The sequence below is a fragment of the Pyrus communis genome, chromosome 8 (assembly GCF_041283825.1).
Source record: "Pyrus communis isolate YQ-2024b chromosome 8, ASM4128382v1, whole genome shotgun sequence".
Classification (NCBI taxonomy): domain Eukaryota; kingdom Viridiplantae; phylum Streptophyta; class Magnoliopsida; order Rosales; family Rosaceae; genus Pyrus; species Pyrus communis.
Window position 1 is genome coordinate 2342397 of NC_142572.1, and position 19347 is coordinate 2361743.

The 19347-nt window shown below is 37.6% G+C and overlaps 3 protein-coding genes across 5 annotated transcripts; 2 read left to right on the forward strand and 1 right to left on the reverse strand.

The window, feature by feature from the left end:
- The first annotated feature begins 310 nt into the window (after positions 1 to 310).
- LOC137718090 (vacuolar protein sorting-associated protein 60.1) lies at positions 311 to 3947 on the forward strand. The gene is made up of 7 exons (XM_068457602.2): positions 311 to 602; positions 994 to 1145; positions 1968 to 2061; positions 2757 to 2828; positions 2923 to 3034; positions 3285 to 3445; positions 3693 to 3947. Exons 1-7 carry the CDS (start codon positions 534 to 536, stop codon positions 3744 to 3746), a joined length of 714 nt encoding a protein of 237 aa, XP_068313703.1. The 5' UTR covers positions 311 to 533; the 3' UTR covers positions 3747 to 3947.
- A 4416-nt stretch (positions 3948 to 8363) lies between these two features.
- On the forward strand, positions 8364 to 12810 carry LOC137718325 (putative methylesterase 14, chloroplastic). The gene is made up of 5 exons (XM_068457849.2): positions 8364 to 8982; positions 10249 to 10488; positions 10572 to 10715; positions 11393 to 11527; positions 12154 to 12810. The coding sequence occupies exons 1-5, from the start codon at positions 8737 to 8739 to the stop codon at positions 12424 to 12426; spliced, it is 1038 nt and encodes a 345-aa protein (XP_068313950.2). The 5' UTR covers positions 8364 to 8736; the 3' UTR covers positions 12427 to 12810.
- Positions 12811 to 12929: 119 nt separating this feature from the next.
- On the reverse strand, positions 12930 to 19186 carry LOC137717676 (regulator of nonsense transcripts UPF3). 3 transcript variants are annotated; one of them, XM_068457114.2, is made up of 14 exons: positions 18788 to 19186; positions 17698 to 17804; positions 17335 to 17430; positions 17154 to 17252; positions 16992 to 17071; positions 16626 to 16724; positions 16189 to 16312; positions 14958 to 15043; positions 14349 to 14832; positions 14063 to 14161; positions 13808 to 13926; positions 13659 to 13711; positions 13347 to 13482; positions 12930 to 13257 (listed from the first exon to the last, which is right to left on the reverse strand). In XM_068457114.2, exons 1-12 carry the CDS (start codon positions 18925 to 18927, stop codon positions 13673 to 13675), a joined length of 1572 nt encoding a protein of 523 aa, XP_068313215.2. In that variant the 5' UTR covers positions 18928 to 19186; the 3' UTR covers positions 12930 to 13257; positions 13347 to 13482; positions 13659 to 13672. The 3 variants fall into 3 exon arrangements, with proteins under 3 accessions (XP_068313215.2, XP_068313214.2, XP_088554262.1); XM_068457113.2 differs by having other exon boundaries at positions 13659 to 13714; XM_088698136.1 differs by having other exon boundaries at positions 13659 to 13738.
- Positions 19187 to 19347: the final 161 nt, after the last annotated feature.

Genomic DNA, 19347 nt, shown 5'->3' on the forward strand with positions numbered 1-19347 from the left:
CAAAAAAATTGCAGTAATAATCCCTCAACTTTAACTCAATTAGAGAAGTAGTCCCTCAACTTTAATCCAATTGTAACAATAGTCCCTTAACATTAACCCAATTATACTAATAGTTATGAATTTTTAGTTAAATAATCATTGCTCAAATTGGATTAAAATTGAGAGACTATTTCTACAATTTTCTCAAAAAGGCAAGACGAGAGAATTGACACAACAACGTGTGTCGAATATTGGGTTTGAGAGAGTTGGGCTGATCGGGTTGACCCGACCCTTTTGGTTTTCCCAAAGATGTAACGTGTTGCGAAGAAACAATGAAAGCTCGTAAGCTACCGCGAAAGATCCTTACTTTTCCAGCATTGAGATAGAGATGAAATCCCAAAATTGCACCGATTCAACTCAAAGTCTCTTCTACCTTTGATCTGGATCTCTCTCACATACACTCTCTCTTCTAATCACTCTGTCTGTGTCTGCGTTGTTTGGTGGAATCCCCGTCGTCGTCTCTCCCTCTCTCCGTCGGTTAAGGGAAGAGAGAGATGAAGAGGGTCTTTGGTGTCAAGAAAGACAAAGAGCCCCCTCCTTCTGTTGGCGATGCCTCCGATAGGGTTTGTTCCCCCTCTCTTTCTCCCGATTGATTGTTGGGTTGGGTATCACATAATTTAATTAGGGTTGGGATTATCAGCGTTTTCTATTTGTAATTATGTCGGGATTGGGGATTGGGGATTTCAATTTATTGCTTTAATATGTTTAGGTTTAATTAAACCAAAACGAATAATAGTAAAAATTGGGTAGTTGTAGAATCGATGGTTTTTACTCTAATCAAGGGCTTGAAGGTTTATTCAAATCACTTTCACCAGCTTTAGAATCGATAGTTCTTGTAACTAAACGCCATGCTTGGTTTCCGAGAAACTGTTGTTTCAATAGTTAGCTTTTGTAGTTTCATTTGGTATTCTTTCTGCTACAACTGTTGATGAAGTAGATATTATTTTGTAACAGATCAATAAAAGAGGCGAAACAGTCGATGAAAAGATCAAAAAGCTTGATGTTGAACTGAATAGATACAAAGAGCAAATCAAGAAGACAAGGCCCGGTCCTGCACAAGAAGCTGTTAAGTCTCGAGCCATGAGGGTTCTCAAGCAGAAACGAATGTAGGTCCCCTGTCCCTTCCATGTTACGGGTTTATTGCTCCCCTCCGCGGTTTATCTCATATTTATTGCATGTCAATCGTTCTTCTTCATTCATATGAAATTTGTGAGGATTTTGAGATTGGTTTATTTTGACTATGGGAAAAGCTAGGAAGTGACAATGATTAAACATTTCTATGACTTAAGAACGGTTGGGACTTGGGAGTGAACTTTAAGCGGTTAATTGAAGACAATTATTGAAAAAAAAAGAAATTAAAAAACATGATGAGCAATTTACGGGTGCGCAATAGTGCTAGAAGAATGTCAAATAGAATACAAAGTAAGCATGCATGAGTCTGTACACACACTCAGTTTTCCTGGAGTGTCCTGCAGCTAGAAATCTGGCATAAGTTTACGGCGTCTTTGCATGGTCTAGCCTCAATGAGAAAAAGAAATCTGTCAAATACAAACAGTTATAGCATCATTGGTTCATTACGTCCAGTAGGTTAGGTTACAATCTGCATGTGAGGACATTAGTGCATGCCCTTTTTCAATATTAGTAGGGCCATAATGGTAGATTTGCAAAAACATTGCGCTAAATGGTTTTTTTTTAATTTTATTTTTTTTTAATTTTTATTTTATTTAATTTAAAATTTGAAAATTTTTCACTATTGATGATGTCATTTTAAATTTTTCACTGAATGATGAGATCGTTCTCTTTGGAATTTAGAATTATTGAGATATCTGTTGCAACTTTTAAGGAATGGGGTGAATATACTACGTGTATCAATTTGCATTATCCTTTTTTCTTTGATGATTGGTATAATTCGTTGAGCTTCTGGACAGGTATGAAGGACAACGGGACATGCTGTATAATCAGACATTTAACCTTGATCAAGTTTCCTTTGCTTCAGAGGGTATAAAAGATGCTCAGCAAACGGTAATGTCCTATTCTGTTAAGTTCTGTGATTAACACAATGTTTATTCATGTGTTGGATTGTTTTGATTTTCAAATGTGAGGATACGAGAATAATGAATGACATAGCTCAACACAACAAATGACATTGTGTGATGAACTGCTTTCATTGTATTGGTGAAGCCCTTTAGCATTAAAGGCTGGGGGTAGGGTACCCAGTCTGTTGTGATTATGACATGTATTTAGATGGATTAGATGCCCTCTTTCCTCTCAACAACAAGTACCTAAAAAAAAGAAGAAGAAGAAGAAGAGATAGGTAGGATGCCTAAATTAAAGGGTTAATTATTGATTTACATGCTGGAGTCACTCTATTCTACATCAAATTTGGTTGCAAAGGGGATATACTAAATTCACCTTAAAATTATTGGTTTTCCTTGGTAGTGCCCCAAGGGGCATACTTCAAGGCTGTTGAGGCGGAGCTTTTTCTGTCCCCTGATTGGAACCTGCTGCCTACCTCATAAGAGGTAGGAGATGGACCATTTGTGTCTTGGGGGGTTTTTTTTTTTTTGCTTATAACTATGTGATTGGTATAAAGCCTAGATTCCGTTATATTCATTCCTGGTATCCGTTTAGGTTTCGAAATGTAGATGCAATGGAGGCATATTTTCTGCCATAAGAATACTTTTGTTTGGAATATAACATTGATGTGTTTTACACAGATGACAGCTCTGAAGTCTGCAAACAAGGAGCTCAAGGGAATGATGAAAACCGTGAAGATTCAAGATATTGATGTCAGTAGTCTCTTTCTGTTTTTGTTCTCTTGCTTCCATACTAGCTACGTTTGAAGGCATATCTTTCTAACATGTGAATACTCAATTGTTGTAGAATTTGCAAGATGAAATGATGGACCTGATGGATGTGAGCAATGAAATTCAAGAGACCCTTGGCAGAAGCTATAGTGTTCCTGATGACATTGATGAGGAAGATCTTATGGGTGGTAAGCTTAGAAATCATTTGAGTTCCCAACTATTGAAGGAAATACTGGCTTCAGAATTTCATACATGTTCGAAATCTTTCTGATTGATTTCGGACAACCAATCTTTAGACATTAGGCTAGGGGAGACCTTGTTCATCTTGTGTGCTGCTAAGATCTATTCTGGTCACATTCAAAGCATCAACATATATGATTCTGTGTTCTGATGGTCCTGTTTCCAATTGTCTTACTGTATTCTCGATTTGGCGTGCAGAGCTGGATGCTCTAGAAGCAGACATGGGTATGGAAACAGAAGCTGATGGGGTTCCCTCCTATCTCCAGCCTGATGCTGAACCAGACTTGGATGCGGAGCTCCGCTTGCCTTCAGCACCCACAGGACAGGCAACAGCTCCGGCTGGGAGATCCAACGCCCAGGTATATGTGCCTTGATTTTGTTTGCTGGATTGGATGTTTACTTTGTGGTTAGAATGCCAAACGATCAGTCAAACTCTGAACTTTGTTTTTTACTTCATAACGTTCATGAACAAAAGAGGCAAGTCTTTGGCTTTGGCTGCCAATGATTCTGCATTGACATGGGTGGTGGTATCGGTAGTTGCACTTGCATGCTCCACATCATTGCTTTCCGTTGTGCTAATTCTTGTTTAAAATCCAATGCTGGCAGGCTGAGGACGAATTGGGTTTACCAGCTGTCCCTCGGGCAACACTTCGCGGCTAGGGTTTTGTTGGCTCTAACATTTGCGCATGTGGGACGGGAGCTGGATGGAGAAGTAACAACTCTTCTATCAACATATTGTGCAGAAGTGAATATTCATTCATCTGTTGTTCAAATTCACTTATGTTGTGGTTGGCTTTTATACCTGAACAGTTTGGTTTTCAACTTTTCATAATAAATACGATTGAGATTTATGACGATTAACGAAGATAATCGCACAAAAGTGTATTTAGGCTCGGATTGGTTTGGTTCTGAACTAGACCGGACTGAGCCACCAGAACTAGTGCCATAAATTGTCCCGCGGCCACCGTGGTTATGGCCGAAATCTTGCCACCGTCGATTTGGCTGAAATCTTTTTTCGATCACCGGCAAATTTCATGTCACTATTCGATAGGGACTTAAGGGAACGAATGTGCAACTTTTTCATCTTCAATAGTAGTATAACTTATGGTTAGGTGATGAAATTTAAGATTATTAATGAATCTTAAAACAATAGAATTTTATTTTCTGGAATTTGTAAATTTTCTTGTTTGGTTAACCTAACGCTCTGTTTGGGATGAAGAAATTAAAGATTATTAAGGAATTTTAAGACTTATTATATTAACATTCCACAAATTGTTGAATAAATCTCACATACTTAATACACCTCACATTTGCTTTTTCAATTAAAAATTATCTTAATACACCCCACATATTTCCCCATAATACTCTCACACCCCACATTCTTAATATACACATTACACTTTCTACATGCACCCCATATTTTCTATACACCCCACATTTCTCAAATCTTATGAAGCTTTTAATTTGGACAAAAAATGACGACTATAATTTTGATAAAAGATGCCGCCTGAGATTTAAAGCATATGTGAGTTGTTTTCGATTCCATCATTAAAACCCGTGTCGTCTGTTTTTAATATTTGATGATAATTTTAGGTGTTTAAGTCTTCATGTAATCTCGAAAAGATGAATACGAACATAGAAGCTTGAATAACGCATCAAAAGCAAGATTAAATAATTATCGATGTCATCAAAATCACTAAAACAATAATAAATATGAAGTCTTACCTCATGTGAAGCTTCCGAAACATCGATTTCATGTTTCATTCGTGTAGTAGATAAACATAAATATTGAAATTCAAACTCATCTAACGGTGATAAATAGGGTGGTGAACATACACCACACTAAATTGTGGTGAGCAAAAATGCACTCTAAATGAGTACTCAAAAGTGATGGTGAGAGTACCTAAATAGAAACTTCTATTGGAGATGCTCTTAGAACAATTTCACCTATTGAGGAAGTACAATGACAATGGCATTGAATTGCCTTTACTATTCACCCAAAAAGTAGTTGACTCTGTGCAACTCCCCCAGGTGAAATTTTTTATAAGATTATAGACTATACACGTAGTGCCACATGTCCTTATCCAATCTTATGACTTCCTCATAATAAGTCATATATAATTGTAAGGACCAAGGGCCTCGAAGAGACAGGGGTAGTAACTTGGGAATTACTCAACTAGGAGCAACAGAATCACTCGACGTCACTAATTATGGATTTACTCAACACAACCAAGCCTCACACTTGATTTAAGGAAGGAGAAAACTCTCTTCTTAGATTACGTTTTTTTTTAATTCACTTCTTAATCTTACATATGGAGCCTTTTAAATAAGGAGATACATGTTCATTGATACAAGAGATAATTAAAACTAAAGAAAACATATTGTAGTTACAATGCAACCTAATTAAGAAAGCCTTAGTCATGTTCTTTGAAGAATGAGAAGTCACACCAGCCGCAATAACTATTTGTGGTGGTACTGAGTTATCATTCACTGCATCAGTATATTAGAATATCTCCAAAGGAGATATAAAAAATCTTACATACTATCTTGATAAACAAAAGGTGGTTTTTTGGTCCCAAAAAAGATGCCAAAATCTTAAAGCATCTCCAAAGAAGATATCAGATATAGTATGTTAAAATTTTATTTGATGGCTGATGTGGTAAATTGAATACAAGTGCTAAATTCTCTTATTTTCCAATGGATTATGGATGTGTCAAATATTTATTTTATTATTTTATTGGTCCTAGAGTTGCATTATCTATTGAAAAATAATCAAAATTAGTTTTAGTTTTTATTCAATTGGTTGTTAATGGGATCCATGCATTAAAAATTAAATTAAATATATTTAATTCCTTCTTTATTTGCTGTCAAAAAAGGCAGCTAGAAAGCAATGAGTCAAATGACTCACATGCCACATCATATATGACATATCCATTGGAGAACACTTGAATGTCTTTTAATCCTATTTGGCATATTTGACATCTCCTTTGAAGATGATTTTACATAAATTGATATTCTCCATTCTACCACCAAATTTGAAGACATTGCCAATATTATTATTATTTTTTTAAATGCTAGGCCCACATATTTCTCTACTTTCTTCACTTATTGATTATTTCTATTAAATTCTGACCAATTTAATTTTATTTGTAATTAAAAAGAATTTTAATTTGACAAGGGATTTTATAAATTGTTAGGTTGCTACATAAGCTATAAAATCTAAACTATATAGTAATAGAACCTTTGTGACATCCCGCATCACCCAGGGGAATGATCCTTATATGTATATTCTCATCTCTACCTAGCACGAGGCCTTTTGGGAGCGCACTGGCTTCGGGTTCCGTAGGAACTCCGAAGTTAAGCGAGAAGGGGGCTAGGTCAATCCCATGATGGGTGACCCACTGGGAAGTTGCTAGTGAGTTCCCAAAAACAAAACCGTGAGGGAATGGTAAGCCCAAAGCGGACAATATCGTTCTACGGTGGTGGAGCGGGCCCGGGAAGTGATTCGCCCCCGGGCGAGGATGTGACCTCACTGGCTTCGGGTTCCGTAGGAACTCCGAAGTTAAGCGAGAAGGGGACTAGGTCAATCCTATGATGGGTGACCCACTGGGAAGTTGCTCGTGAGTTCCCAAAAATAAAACCGTGAGGGAATGGTAAGCCCAAAGCGGACAATATCGTGCTATGGTGGTGGAGCGGGCCCGGGAAGTGACCCACCCCCGGGCCGGGATGTGACAATTTGGTATCAGAGCCTAACCTTGGCTGTAGTGCGCCAACGAGGATGTCGGGCCCCTAAGGGGGGTGGATTGTGACATCCCCCATCACCCAGGGGAATGATCCTTATATGTATATTCCTATCTCTACCTAGCCCGAGGCCTTTTGAGAGCTCACTGGCTTCGGGTTCCGTAGGAACTCCGAAGTTAAGTGAGAAGGGGGTTAGGTCAATCCCATGATGGGTGACTCACTGGGAAGTTGCTCGTGAGTTCCCAAAAACAAAACCGTGAGGAAATGGTAAGCCCAAAGCGGACAATATCGTGCTACTGTGGTGGAGCGGGCCCGAGAAGTGATTCGTCCCCGGGCCGGGATGTGACAACCTTAATTGTTAACCAAGGTTCCATAAAATTACCATTCTATTCTTCTAATCAAAACTGAATAGAAATAACAAACATGACAGTAATGTAATTTTACTCTAACCAAATTTTACTTTTTTTAAGCTTCACTCACATGTGATTCTAATATTAAAAAAATCCCTTCGCATTCTCACGTTCTCTCCCACTCCCTCTCCTTTCACTTCAAATATTAAAAAAAATGTCCTCATACACTTTTTATGTGGGCATATGCTAGTAAATTAACATTTTAAGTTGATATCTCTATTAAGATGCTCAAATATAACATGACGAGTTCGAAACTCTCATTTATTTTAATTATTATAATAGTTTTGAATCATTACCCCTCTTTCTTTAGATACCTATTTTGGTAGAGTAGAGGACTGCAAATCCTTGTATCAGTGGTTCAAATTCACTTCAAAACAGGGCGAAGAAAACATACTTTTGGAAAATGGTTCAGGTAGCTCAGCTAAAAACCGGTAGTATACTTTGATTGTGGGCTATAGCTATCCCTTAAAAAGATGAGCACTACGAATATGGCTAAAACAGCGGATACGTTCTAAACCGACTCTTTCATAACTTATTATATCACCCACAATTCACTTCACTCCCTAAAGACGGATTAAGACTAAGGCTACTCTCGGTAGGCAAAAAAAGAGATATTCAATCAACCAAGCAAAAAACTAATAATTTCTTATTCAATTAATAAATAATTTTATTGTAGACTTCAGAGAAGAGAAAAGAGTCATTCGCCAGCGTAAGGAGACCCACCAACTCACCGAGCCACCGAGCGACGCTCTTTCTCCCCCCTCTCCGCCCCGCCCTTAATAATAATAATTTAAAGAAAATATCTTCTTTGTATGTTTTTTTGGTCCACATGCATTTTCCGTTTAGTCCAAGTTTTGCGCATGAAGTCATCTCGTTTACAGCAATTTTTATCACTAAATCATTGACAATCCAACATTTAATAACCACGAGGCCACGTCACACACGGCCCACCCAACAGCGTACGGTTACGCTCCACAACTAGAAAATTACTGCGCAATTTTTACCCTGGCAATTAGCAGAGAGACAACAAAGAAAGCGAAGTGAAGTTATCTTTTTACCATTTACCACTCGGTTACTGGAAAGAGACAGCCTTCCGAAGTCCTTCCACCGTTGAAAAGTTGAAAGAAAACGGAGAAGCCAATTAATAGCTATATTTCCGTTGGAGAGAGAGAGTAAGAGGAGGGAGAGTTTTTCATCGCACATTGCACAGCACACGTTCTTATTTCTTAATCCCAACCAACTTCTCTCACCTAATCTCTCTCTCTCTCTCTCTCTCTCTCTCTCTCTCTCTCTCTCTTTCTCTCTCACAGAGTAAAGAAGAAAAAACGGATAGAAAGTTCATCAGCTTTGGTACCAAAGACTGCATCTTTACGGACAGACAGTTGCATCTTGCTTCACCAAGACATCATTTTCCAGGAAAATGTGCTGAGTTTCTCCCATTTTCTGGGGAAATTTGCCGAAAACGAATCTGGGTTGTGCTTAGAATTGCTTGTCCGACAATGGGTAATCGATTTATTTGCATGTCAAAGAAGGACACCAAAGAAAATGGATCGAGAAGCAAGAGAATGAATCGCTCGCAGAGGAAACTGGTCGCGGAGGAAGACTTGCTGCACAGGCAAGCTCTGTCTATGGTTCTTCAACAACAGCAATCGTCGCAGAGGTTTGACGGATCCATGTCCAGGAGGATTGGGGGGTCCACAAGCTCCAGGAGACTCGCCTCTGATCCATTGACTAATGTGAAGCAGGTTGATTTCCACTTTTGACTTTTCATGATTTTGATCTGTGATGAAAGTGTGTTTTCATGATTTTGATTTAACCAGCTTTTTGCTAAAGCTAAAAAGTGCTTAATCATATGTGAAAATCAACAGTTAATCAATCATCAAGTTAAAGAACTAAGTGGCAAAAGTACGGAATTATTCTACTGCGTTACTATGATGGTTTGAAAAGTGCTTATTAAAAGCAGGTCTACTTTATGTGGATTGTGCACTCATAGATCTTGAAATTTTATTATTCTACTGCTTTTCTTTACCTAGAAGAGAAAGTGTGTTTCAAGACTCTCACTTTCTCTTGATAACCATGCAACTTTTACTCATTATCCCTTCGTTAGCTAGTTGAGAGCAGCGCGTTTATGGTATCTAACCAAAATTAGTGGCACTAAGTGTGATTAGTCTGCCAAATCCTGGGGGAACTCGAACGAAGAATTCAGATCCTTCCGTTATGGACCAACTGAGTCCCTTATTTTCCCCAAAGTTGCTTGCACCATACTGTTAAACAATTTTACCTCCTTTTCAGGAGGGCGATATTTTTCTAGAAAAACAGAAAGCAGTTACGTTTGTATTTGGATTGAAGCTGTCCTAAAAGATTTGGCTGTATGGGTCACAACCCAGTCCACATGGTAAGATATTGTTCGCTTTGGGCCACGCCCTCACGGATTTGTTCTTGGGTTTCCACCCAAAACTCGTCTTACTATAGGAAGGTGAGCATGTACATATAAGGCACATCACCTCCTCTCCCCCGGGCAATGTGGGATCTCACAGTATGCCCTGGGTTCGTCACTAAGCAAGATTCTGGAGGCACCCTTTTATAAATTTTGTGCCCTCTGTATGATGTATATTAGCTTCTGTCGGAATGTGTACTTATTGAACACTGAGAATAGAGTTGTTTGTATTTGAAATTTTGATAGCCGTGACGTCGTCTGGTCTTTAATGCGTAACGTGTTTATGTTTTGTTTTGTGGGTTTCAAAATTTACACAGCGTAAGGTAATCCAGTCGTCCTCTTTTAGAACATAATAATGCACAACATGGTTTTTTAACAACTCTCAACGTCCATAAAATTTTCGACTTCTTGCTATTCCTTTCTTTTGGTTTCTAGTCTGCTTCCTTTTCTAATTTTTACAGTCAAGAAACTTTTGCCATAGCAATTGACTACCACGAGGACGAGGTCATGCACCAGTTCATGTTCATCCTCCCTTGAATTGTTGGCATGATTACTGATTTCATATATTTTACAGGGACCAGAATTTTTGGAGAAGCTTACGTCAAAAAAGTTCATTCTTGTACATGGAGGAGGATTTGGGGCATGGTGTTGGTACAAAACAATTGCTCTACTAGAGGAAGCGGGATTGCTTGCAATCACTTTTGATCTCAAGGGTTCTGGTATTGATCTCACAGATACAAACTCTGTAGCTACGCTGGAAGAGTATTCGAAGCCTTTGATTGACTATCTACAAAATCTTCCAGAGGATGAAAAGGTACAAGCTGATATGTTCTTCATTCCTTCACTGTAAGCATGTAATATATTGTCAAATCTTCAATGCTTGTTACTTTTGTGCAGGTCATCTTGGTTGGTCACAGTAGTGGGGGTGCCTGCGTATCTTATGCACTGGAGCACTTTTCACGGAAAATTTCAAAAGCAGTTTTCATCTGTGCTACTATGGTGTCTGATGGCCAGAGACCCTTTGATGTGTTTGCTGAAGAGGTAAATAGTTAAAAATGAACCAGTTCAGGCTATAAGATCAGTTAAGCATTTGTTGTGCATGCCTGAAAATTGTAACAATTCAGCATATGCCACGATTACTTCTATAAAACACCACATACGTCATCCTTTTTCACAAAATTCCAAGGTGTTGCAATTATTTTGTGCCATCACGTGCGCTGAACTTCATATTGTTGAGAATTATTGAATCCATCCAGCAAAATTACTTGCATAAGAATTCCAATTGAACGAACAAGCTTATAGTGAATTTGTTGTGTGTGGTGTCTGTGTAAATATATATATGGTAATGTTGCAATGTATACATGCGGAACCTCCGCACACTGAAGAGGATGTTTGCATCCTTTCACCTTTGTTCTACAAAAATTCTCTTTATATTCCTATGAGTGATGAAGGTTATTGAAGTAACTTAGGAGAAAACTAGTTTTTCCTTTTCAAGGAAGCCATTTTCTTCCCCTTATTGGCATGTTGCCGCTTTATCCTTCAGTAGCAAGCCTGCCTCTTTCTCATGGGTTAAATTAAATTACTTGCGTATTTCATTCTTTCCATTTACCCATTCTATTTGCTACTAAATTTTGTGTTGGGGGTGCAGTTCACTTAAACAGTTTCATTTCTATATGCTCTCCGATTTCGTGTTCTCAAGAAGGAAATCTGTATTGCAGCTTGGTTCTGCAGAACAATTTATGCAAGGATCAAAGCTTTTGATTCACGGGAATGGGAACGAAAAGCCTCCTACAGGATTCATGTTTGAGAAAGAGCAGATGAAAGGGTTATACTTCAACCAATCTAATACGAAGGTATGTTACAAGTTACAACTAAAGTAGTCTAAGCTTTTTTATTCTTATATTATCTTGGTATTTTTTTTCTCATTTTAAACAGCATTTGCTTAAGTTTTGCAAATTTTGCGAGCAGAATATTATTCACAGTACCTCCAAAATGTCAACGAATGTTTAACCGCTTTTTTTAATTTTTATTACGCCTTAGAGCTAGTTTGGTATTCTCTCTTCAGTGAAAAAGAAAACCAATGAGCTTGGAAGAGATGTTTGGTGTAGTGCTAGATCTTGTTTTGTGTAGTCCAGAGCGGAAGGAGAGAAGACGAAAATGCTCTGATTCATTAAGTGTAGATAGCTCTCTCCTTACAGACCTTACATTGCACGTAGGCCATTGTAATCTCCTGCTTATATGTAGCTCAGTAACGACGAGTCGATACCTTATGGCACGATTATATAAGCGAGTCTTGTTCGTACTTTATAAATATTTTGTAGCTCATTAACAATGATTAGTCTCCATTAATGTTGGACAATAAGATATAAGTTGTGTGGCTTTACTGGAGTTTCTTTACCGTCGTAGAACCTTATGTTTTTTTTGTAAGTTGATTTAACGTACCATTACATAATTTTAACGGAAGTTGGTTCATTTCCAGGATGTTGCTCTGGCCATGGTTTCCATGAGACCTATCCCACTAGGTCCGATCATGGAAAAACTGTCTTTGACGCCTGAAAATTATGGAACTAGCCGGCGGTTCTTCATTCAAACACTAGACGATCGGGCACTGTCACCAGATGTCCAAGAAAAGCTAGTGAGGGAAAACCCACCGGAGGGAGTGTACAAGATAAAAGGGAGCGACCACTGCCCGTTCTTCTCAAAGCCACAATCATTGCACAAAATGCTGGTGGAAATTGCTCAAATTCCGTAGCTTCTTCACAAGTATCACAAATGGGATTCCTTTATTTTACCTTCCAGTTACAGAACAAAACATAGATGATTGAACAGTTCTCTACGAAGTCTAAGGCCATAGTTGTATGTAGAACACGGCGGCCGAATTGGATCCTTCAATTTCTTTTTAGTTAGCATATAGATCAAAAGAAATTCTCTGGTTATTTTTTAGATGTCTCATGGTTTCATTGTGTTAAGTTGAGGGTTATGTTCCTCGTTCTCATCTCGTCATCACCGAGCATTACTCGCCGGTGGCGAGTTGAAGCCAAAGCAGGACGCTGCTGCTGCTGGTTTAATTTGTATTGAGCTTGGATTGATCAGGTTTTAATTGCAGTGGGCTTTATAGAGGCTTGAATTTGAGTCATTTTTCAACGGTGTTTGGTTGTATACCTGAATGTTTGAGTATACCTTAAAGTGCAAAACCAAGGCCAAGCCCACCCCCTTCCGTTTAGTGTAAATAATATCGTTTGTTAAAAAAAAAAATGCAAAACCACAGCTCATGATTTCTCTTCACGAAAGTATTCCTTGTTACATGGTACACATCATTCATCGTTGTCGTTAGGTACATAGAGGTGGATGTTCTTAGACACTACCAGTCCGCCAAGTACACACAACAATCGAACTAGTAATTTACGTGATGAAATTCGTCACCAATTAAACTGTACATATGGCATAACGATAAAGTCGTAAACTGAAGATAAAAAGCCAACCATCTCAAAAACTTTTGTCGCGTTTGCAGCGGTTGTAACTTGGAGCATGCTGCATTCCTTCCATCCGGCACAAATTGGATCACACCACAAGAAAATTTGGTCTGCAATCCCAAAAGGTAAATAAATAAATTCAAGTGAGATTGCAACCCAGGGTTGAGAACCACTTCAGAATAATAACACGTGGACATACCGTAATTTGGCACAAACAAAGCTCTCCTTTTACGTATGCCTCCATTTTCATGATGTCTTCAGTCGCCTTAAGCCACGATAACGGAGATGATTGCCTTGAACATATGACGAATAGTGTTCTGACTGAATAACGTGATCTGCTTTGAACAGGGTAGCAAACCATTATAATCTACGACTACCAATCACAAATAAGCTATAGAACCTTGATTGAAAAACATATCCGCCCCGATAAACAGTTGCAATAGCCATAAACTATGCATTTGATCTAATACTTGAGATGTATGTAGGACAAAACAAAAGATGCAGTACATACCAGCCTTGGATGTTCTAAGAACCCGACGATGATTTCTGAACCCACACTTGTTTCTGCTAGTGAACGGTGAAAGATTCTTACTACTTTCAGATAAAAGGAAGGTTAAATAAAAATAATATGGTAATCAACATGGCAAAAGTGATGCATACCTCAGGGGCACCATGAACAGTAGCACCTCTTTTAGATGGCTTCCCCTCACCTACATTTTGAGAACCATCATCTTTCATATTATGGCCTGTTCCGCGGCGACCAAAATGTCTATGTGAACCTAGACAAAGTATAAAAGTCGGTTTAGCAAAATTTTTAATCACAAAAAAACAAGTGTTAAATTAAAAATATAAACAAATAAATGACATTTTATAAGTTCAGAGATGTTAGTATCTTGGTTTGAAGATATAACTAACCATTCTCTACATGAGAACTATTACGTCCACTTGTAGGATTTATAACTTCCCCAGTCCTGCTTCCATAAGAAGAGTCATCCTTCCCTTCTCCATAGGGACCTAGAAAATCAAGCAGATAGTGAGAGTAGGTTCCCAGATGACAACTATCCAGTATTCCTCCGTAAGATTAGGCATTCATCCATTGAGTTTTGACCCAAGATGATTTAACACAAAAGTCATGTTCCTAAATTAGACCATTTATAGACTCACAAAAGCCTACGCATCCATTTACAGAAACAGCCCATACCTTCAATGGAATCAGAGAGCAAACGAGGGCGTTGTAACCCGGAGGATGGTAAATGCTCATCACTAGCATGTGAACTATCAGCACGACGAAGAGGAGCCCAAACACCACGATCAGGTCTATCCTTGTTTCGTGTATTTTTTTCTTGCCTCTCACTAACACTAGTTGTACCATGCGTGTCCTTCTTCGTAAATCTATCAACTGTTCCCCTCTTTCTATCCCCTTCAGAGCTCATTGAATTTAGTTCATTAGTAGAGCCATGACCATTCAACCCTAACCTTGCATTGGAAGGCCGAGATACTCGCTTAACATCTGCGTTCAGACTCTGAACTTTTTGCTGAGGCTGAGTTTCGGTTGAAGTTTGACTTTGGTGTCCCTCATTGTTTGAAAGTATACTTCTGACCAATCTTCCACTAACCTCACGCCCTTGGTTCTGCTTCGGAGCATGTGAAACAGGAGAACTTCCAAGTTGTGACATACCCTCAGCCTGGGGAAAAAAACATTACAACCTAGTCAAAATGATAAAAAGACTGATATAATAATAGATCATGTCCATGTGATAAATTGAAAAACAGTATAATTATCCGAATCAACAGAGTCAATAGAACTTACAGGAGGTATTTGACGCTCTTTTCCTTTAATAAGTAGGAATTTCTTCTTTCCAGAGTCGGAAATCACAGGGATTCCTGAAAGAGAACCTTCATTGACAGAAATTTCAAGTTAGCAAACATAAAAACGCAGCAGAACGATATGAAAAATGACGCATATATTTTCTCTTTGTGGTATCTAGTTTAGTGTGTCAAGAAGATTGGAATTCATTCTCCCCAAATTTCAGTCAAGTGCAAACATTAACTAAGATGGGGAAAACCTTATTTCGGTTCTTTAAAAAAAAAAAAAAAAAAAAAAAAAAACATTTCAGATAGTATTTTTCATATTGGAAACTTCAATTACATGATACATTACTTATCATTCTGCACTAAGTCAAATTTGCAGAGCTATTAAACTATTCTTTAGTTTAGGATTGTTCAAACTTACAATCAGCAATAAACACAACAATACTCAGAGGTAAATGGGAAAGTATCATCAAGAAAAATACATGGAAAACTAATAATAGAGATTTGGGACTTGTTGGAGAGGACGCAAGTGGGGATTCAAAGGGAATACATGTTTGCCATCATCTCAAACTAGGGCTGTAAGTGGCTTCAATTCAGCATGGATAAAGCATGAAGAGAGGTCTATATTTCAGCCAGATCACTAAAGTAACATCCAAATTTGGGTCCACACAACAGTTTTGACAACTGCATTCCAGTTAAAGTAAAGTCCAAGAAAGAGATCAACTTCCAATGTTTTGAAACAATGTTTTCATCTAAATAAATGATTGCTCATATAATATTTCATTTAATATAAACTTCATCATGTAAAATTTAAAATCAAGTTCAGATCTACATCTAATGATTCTAATCACGTTTACATAATCCTAAATTTGACCAAACTATAATAGGATTCAGAAACAAATTTGAGCTTGAACCGTAGACTTTTTCTGTAAAATATTTGAACCTAATTGTATTCAACCAATCTTTGATCTGGCCATTGACAGCCTTATCTACATGACTAACTACTCAGGAAATTTGGGATTAGGTATTACTTCACACACTAATCGCATACTATGAGATATTATCACTTGCAACCAACAATACTGGAAAGAGCGACCAACTCCGAACTAAAATTAGAGGCAGAAATTCCTTCATGCACATAACAACAGAAATTCACCAGTTGTTTTAAATTGAAAACATCTCCTAGGAAAAGAAACAACAAAGATCAACAGAAAAATAATACTAAGTACCAATTTCATTTTCTAATGTTTCTTTTCCACTAGAACGAGCCAACTGATCCTCTCGCCTGGGCACCGCATTGAAAGTGGACTTCTCCTTTCGACTTGTCTGTTTAGTACTGTCCTTCATTATGTACTGTGTCAACAAAAGGTCATTTGCAATTCTGTTAACTTCTATATATACAGACACATGTGGTCACAGGGTAAAATAGAAGAATTGGTAAACATAAATAAAAAACAAGAAGGGGTCAAGGGTATATTTTGCTACAAGGAGAAATCATAACTGAAAGGAAAGGTTCATTGACAAAAGATGCCCTCAAAACCCCTCTTTACAGGTGATTATGAACATGCTCTACTGAAACTAAACGCATGAAAAACCTCTCTACCCACCACCACAAAACATATATTTGAGAATAAATTTAAAATATACATATAATGGAGGCACATGCCTTTTTCTTCTCAGAGACTCGTTTTGTAGAAGGTGAACCACGTTTGCTAACAGAGCCAGCCCCGACTCTTCTTCTAACCTTCCGAACAACAGGTGAAACCTAGGATCAAACAAAATATTCAATACCTCAAAGGAACTGTAGATGAAAATAACAAACTAGAATGTATCTGGAGAAAGGATTACTGTTAACAGAAAAAATGAAGTAAAAAAATTAGCTGTAACTAGTTAACAGATAATTTTATTTTTTTGGGACTGAAATGATAAGTTGTTAAAAAGATTACAAGGATTCTTAGTCTATTTATTATTTAGGGCTCTGTAATGTATTTTCAGCACAAAAACACACAGAAAAACAGTGTAGTGCCATTACCTGAGTCCCACTTCCAATAGCTCGTTTCTGTCGAACATACTCCATGAGGGGTGTAACAATAGGAGCTTCTTTTGCACCACCTAACAAAATAACAGAGGATTAGTTCTCAATCTTGAGCAAAACAATTTGTACCGATATTCCTTCAGTAAATGCATAACTAACCAGCTTGTTCTGCTTCCTTTCTCTCCAGCTGTATTTCTGCACTAGGAAGATGCTCAACAGGCTTTGCAATATGTTTGAGGAACTCCAAATAATCAGGATCTACATTCGCCAAGTATATAGCAGTTAGTTGAATAATCCCGATCATGTTTTAGAGTACTATCAAACTAGTCTAACTTAGCACCTTTATATATAGTCCCTTCACGGCCATCCCTTCTTGTACTAGGTTTTGGGACACGCTGTGAGGGTGCATATTCAACTATAGCCTTGAACTGAGCCCCTGGAAAGAGAAAATATATTTAGTTTCAAGCTTCAAAAACAAAATAAGAATGAAATTATAATACCAAGGTGCACATATTCTTTTACATTGCAAGAATCAAGCAATACCCAACCAGTTTCTTGACAGGAATTTCTTTTTTCTCTCTTTCAAGTTTAGTATATAAGAGAAACAAAGAAAAATTCAATACATCAATATCACACAAACTCATTAAAACATTCATATATAAGAATATACCATGGTAAATAAACATATTTCAGTGTTAATTACCCTTCTCATTGACAAATACATGTCCATCAAAGAATTCAGCAAACTCGAAAACATCTTCAGGTCGCTTGAAGTCTATGTAGGCCCGAGAATACCTCTGGTTCTTCTGGCTGCAACATTATTTCCAAAGAAAACTATTTAAATGAGAAAAATCCTTATTCTCCATTTCTTTGCCAAGAAACAAATAGGAAAACACAGATTCTTGCAAAACCAAACTTCCCCATCTATCATGAGTTCCACAAACATGCGAATCCACCAAAATTGATATATCAACCTGGCTACTCAAATTAAAACTTAATAAGAAAAAGGGAACTGTTATTGGCACACCAAAAATCTCTTTGTGCACTCCTCACAAGTGTATTTTGCTTTCTAAATGTAGAAAGTTTGGCGTGCACAATGAAACTTTTGGAGCGCTAATAATAATTTCCAAGAAAAAAAATGCAAAATTCAAATATTCAGTTTCCTTCTTGCCCGACGATTGATTTTAGCAACTGAAAACAAAAGGGAACAAAACCACCTTCGACATTTATCTATTGAGATTAGGCCAAGTATGAGAGTAGGAACTCTATGAGGAACGCACTGCCTATAAAACCCCATACATCCATATTGATTTATTATTGTTATCAACACGGTCATAGACCAAAGCTTAGTGGAGAATTTATTCAAAAAACAGATGAGTCATTGAACGACATTCCATAATCATATCCAAAAACTCAACAAAAATAAATAATTAGCCATTCTATAATGAAAAAACATTTTTTGTTTCACAAATTTATCCTTTTCTCGTCCCCCTTGAGCAAAAAATAAGAAATAAACATATCACTACATAAAAAACAAGTTCAATCTCCCCAATCCACCACAAAAGGGCCGAAAAATCCATGCTTTCAAAGGTATAAAAATGAATAACCACTTAAAATGCTACCCAAAAAAATGCCAGAAAAAAAGCTCCAATTAACAATAAAAAAATCCACAAAAAAAGCATAAATGAAAGCCCCATTCGAATTGAATTACAATCCTAAACCTAATTTTTCTAAGAAACAGGAATAATACGAAAAAATGATTGAGAACTGAAAGGAATTGAAAAGGGCATAACCTATTCTTTCCTGGACGGAAGCACAGCCAGTTGTAGCGGTCGGCTAGCAGGTGGTCGATTTGGCTGAAGAGATCGGACTGAGACAGAGACGGAGGCAAGTGCCGAATTAACACCTTCGTCCTCACCAATGGCTCCTTCATCTTCTTTTTTTCTCTTCCGATTTTCTTTTCCTTCTTCGTTCTACCCTCCTCCCTCTCCCTCTGTCTTTTTCTTTCCCTTTGTTGGAAAGTTTTGTTCTGTGGAACATTCAAAAGTGGGTTTGAGAGAAAATTGAGATTGGGTTTAAGCTGAGAACCAAGCCCAGAAATTTGGGATTGCGACTATTGTAGCGTACAATGTCCAACCCAACTCCGGAAAATGTGCAAACTCAGACGGGAGAAAAACTTACGTGACATGAGTGATGTTCCATACCAATTAAACAAATATATATAAGTTTTTAGGGCAACTTTTTCATTATTATCATCAAGTGTCCTAAAATACACACTTTCATCCTTAAAGTTTTATTTTTATCTTATTTCATATGAAAGTTACATTTTTCTCTCAGATTTATACTTCGGTTA

Coding starts and splice junctions, on each gene's coding strand:
- LOC137718090 (XM_068457602.2), top strand. CDS start 534: ATGAAGAGGGTCTTTGGTGTCAAGAAAGACAAAGAGCCCCCTCCTTCT. Junction 1,146..1,967: donor GTTCTCAAGCAGAAACGAAT/GTAGGTCCCCTG, acceptor GCTTCTGGACAG/GTATGAAGGACAACGGGACA. Junction 2,062..2,756: donor TAAAAGATGCTCAGCAAACG/GTAATGTCCTAT, acceptor TGTTTTACACAG/ATGACAGCTCTGAAGTCTGC.
- LOC137718325 (XM_068457849.2), top strand. CDS start 8,737: ATGGGTAATCGATTTATTTGCATGTCAAAGAAGGACACCAAAGAAAAT. Junction 8,983..10,248: donor CATTGACTAATGTGAAGCAG/GTTGATTTCCAC, acceptor TATATTTTACAG/GGACCAGAATTTTTGGAGAA. Junction 11,528..12,153: donor TCAACCAATCTAATACGAAG/GTATGTTACAAG, acceptor GTTCATTTCCAG/GATGTTGCTCTGGCCATGGT.
- LOC137717676 (XM_068457113.2), bottom strand. CDS start 18,927: ATGAAGGAGCCATTGGTGAGGACGAAGGTGTTAATTCGGCACTTGCCT. Junction 17,431..17,697: donor TGTATTTGTCAATGAGAAGG/GTAATTAACACT, acceptor TTCTCTTTCCAG/GGGCTCAGTTCAAGGCTATA. Junction 16,313..16,625: donor GAGTCTCTGAGAAGAAAAAG/GCATGTGCCTCC, acceptor TTGTTGACACAG/TACATAATGAAGGACAGTAC.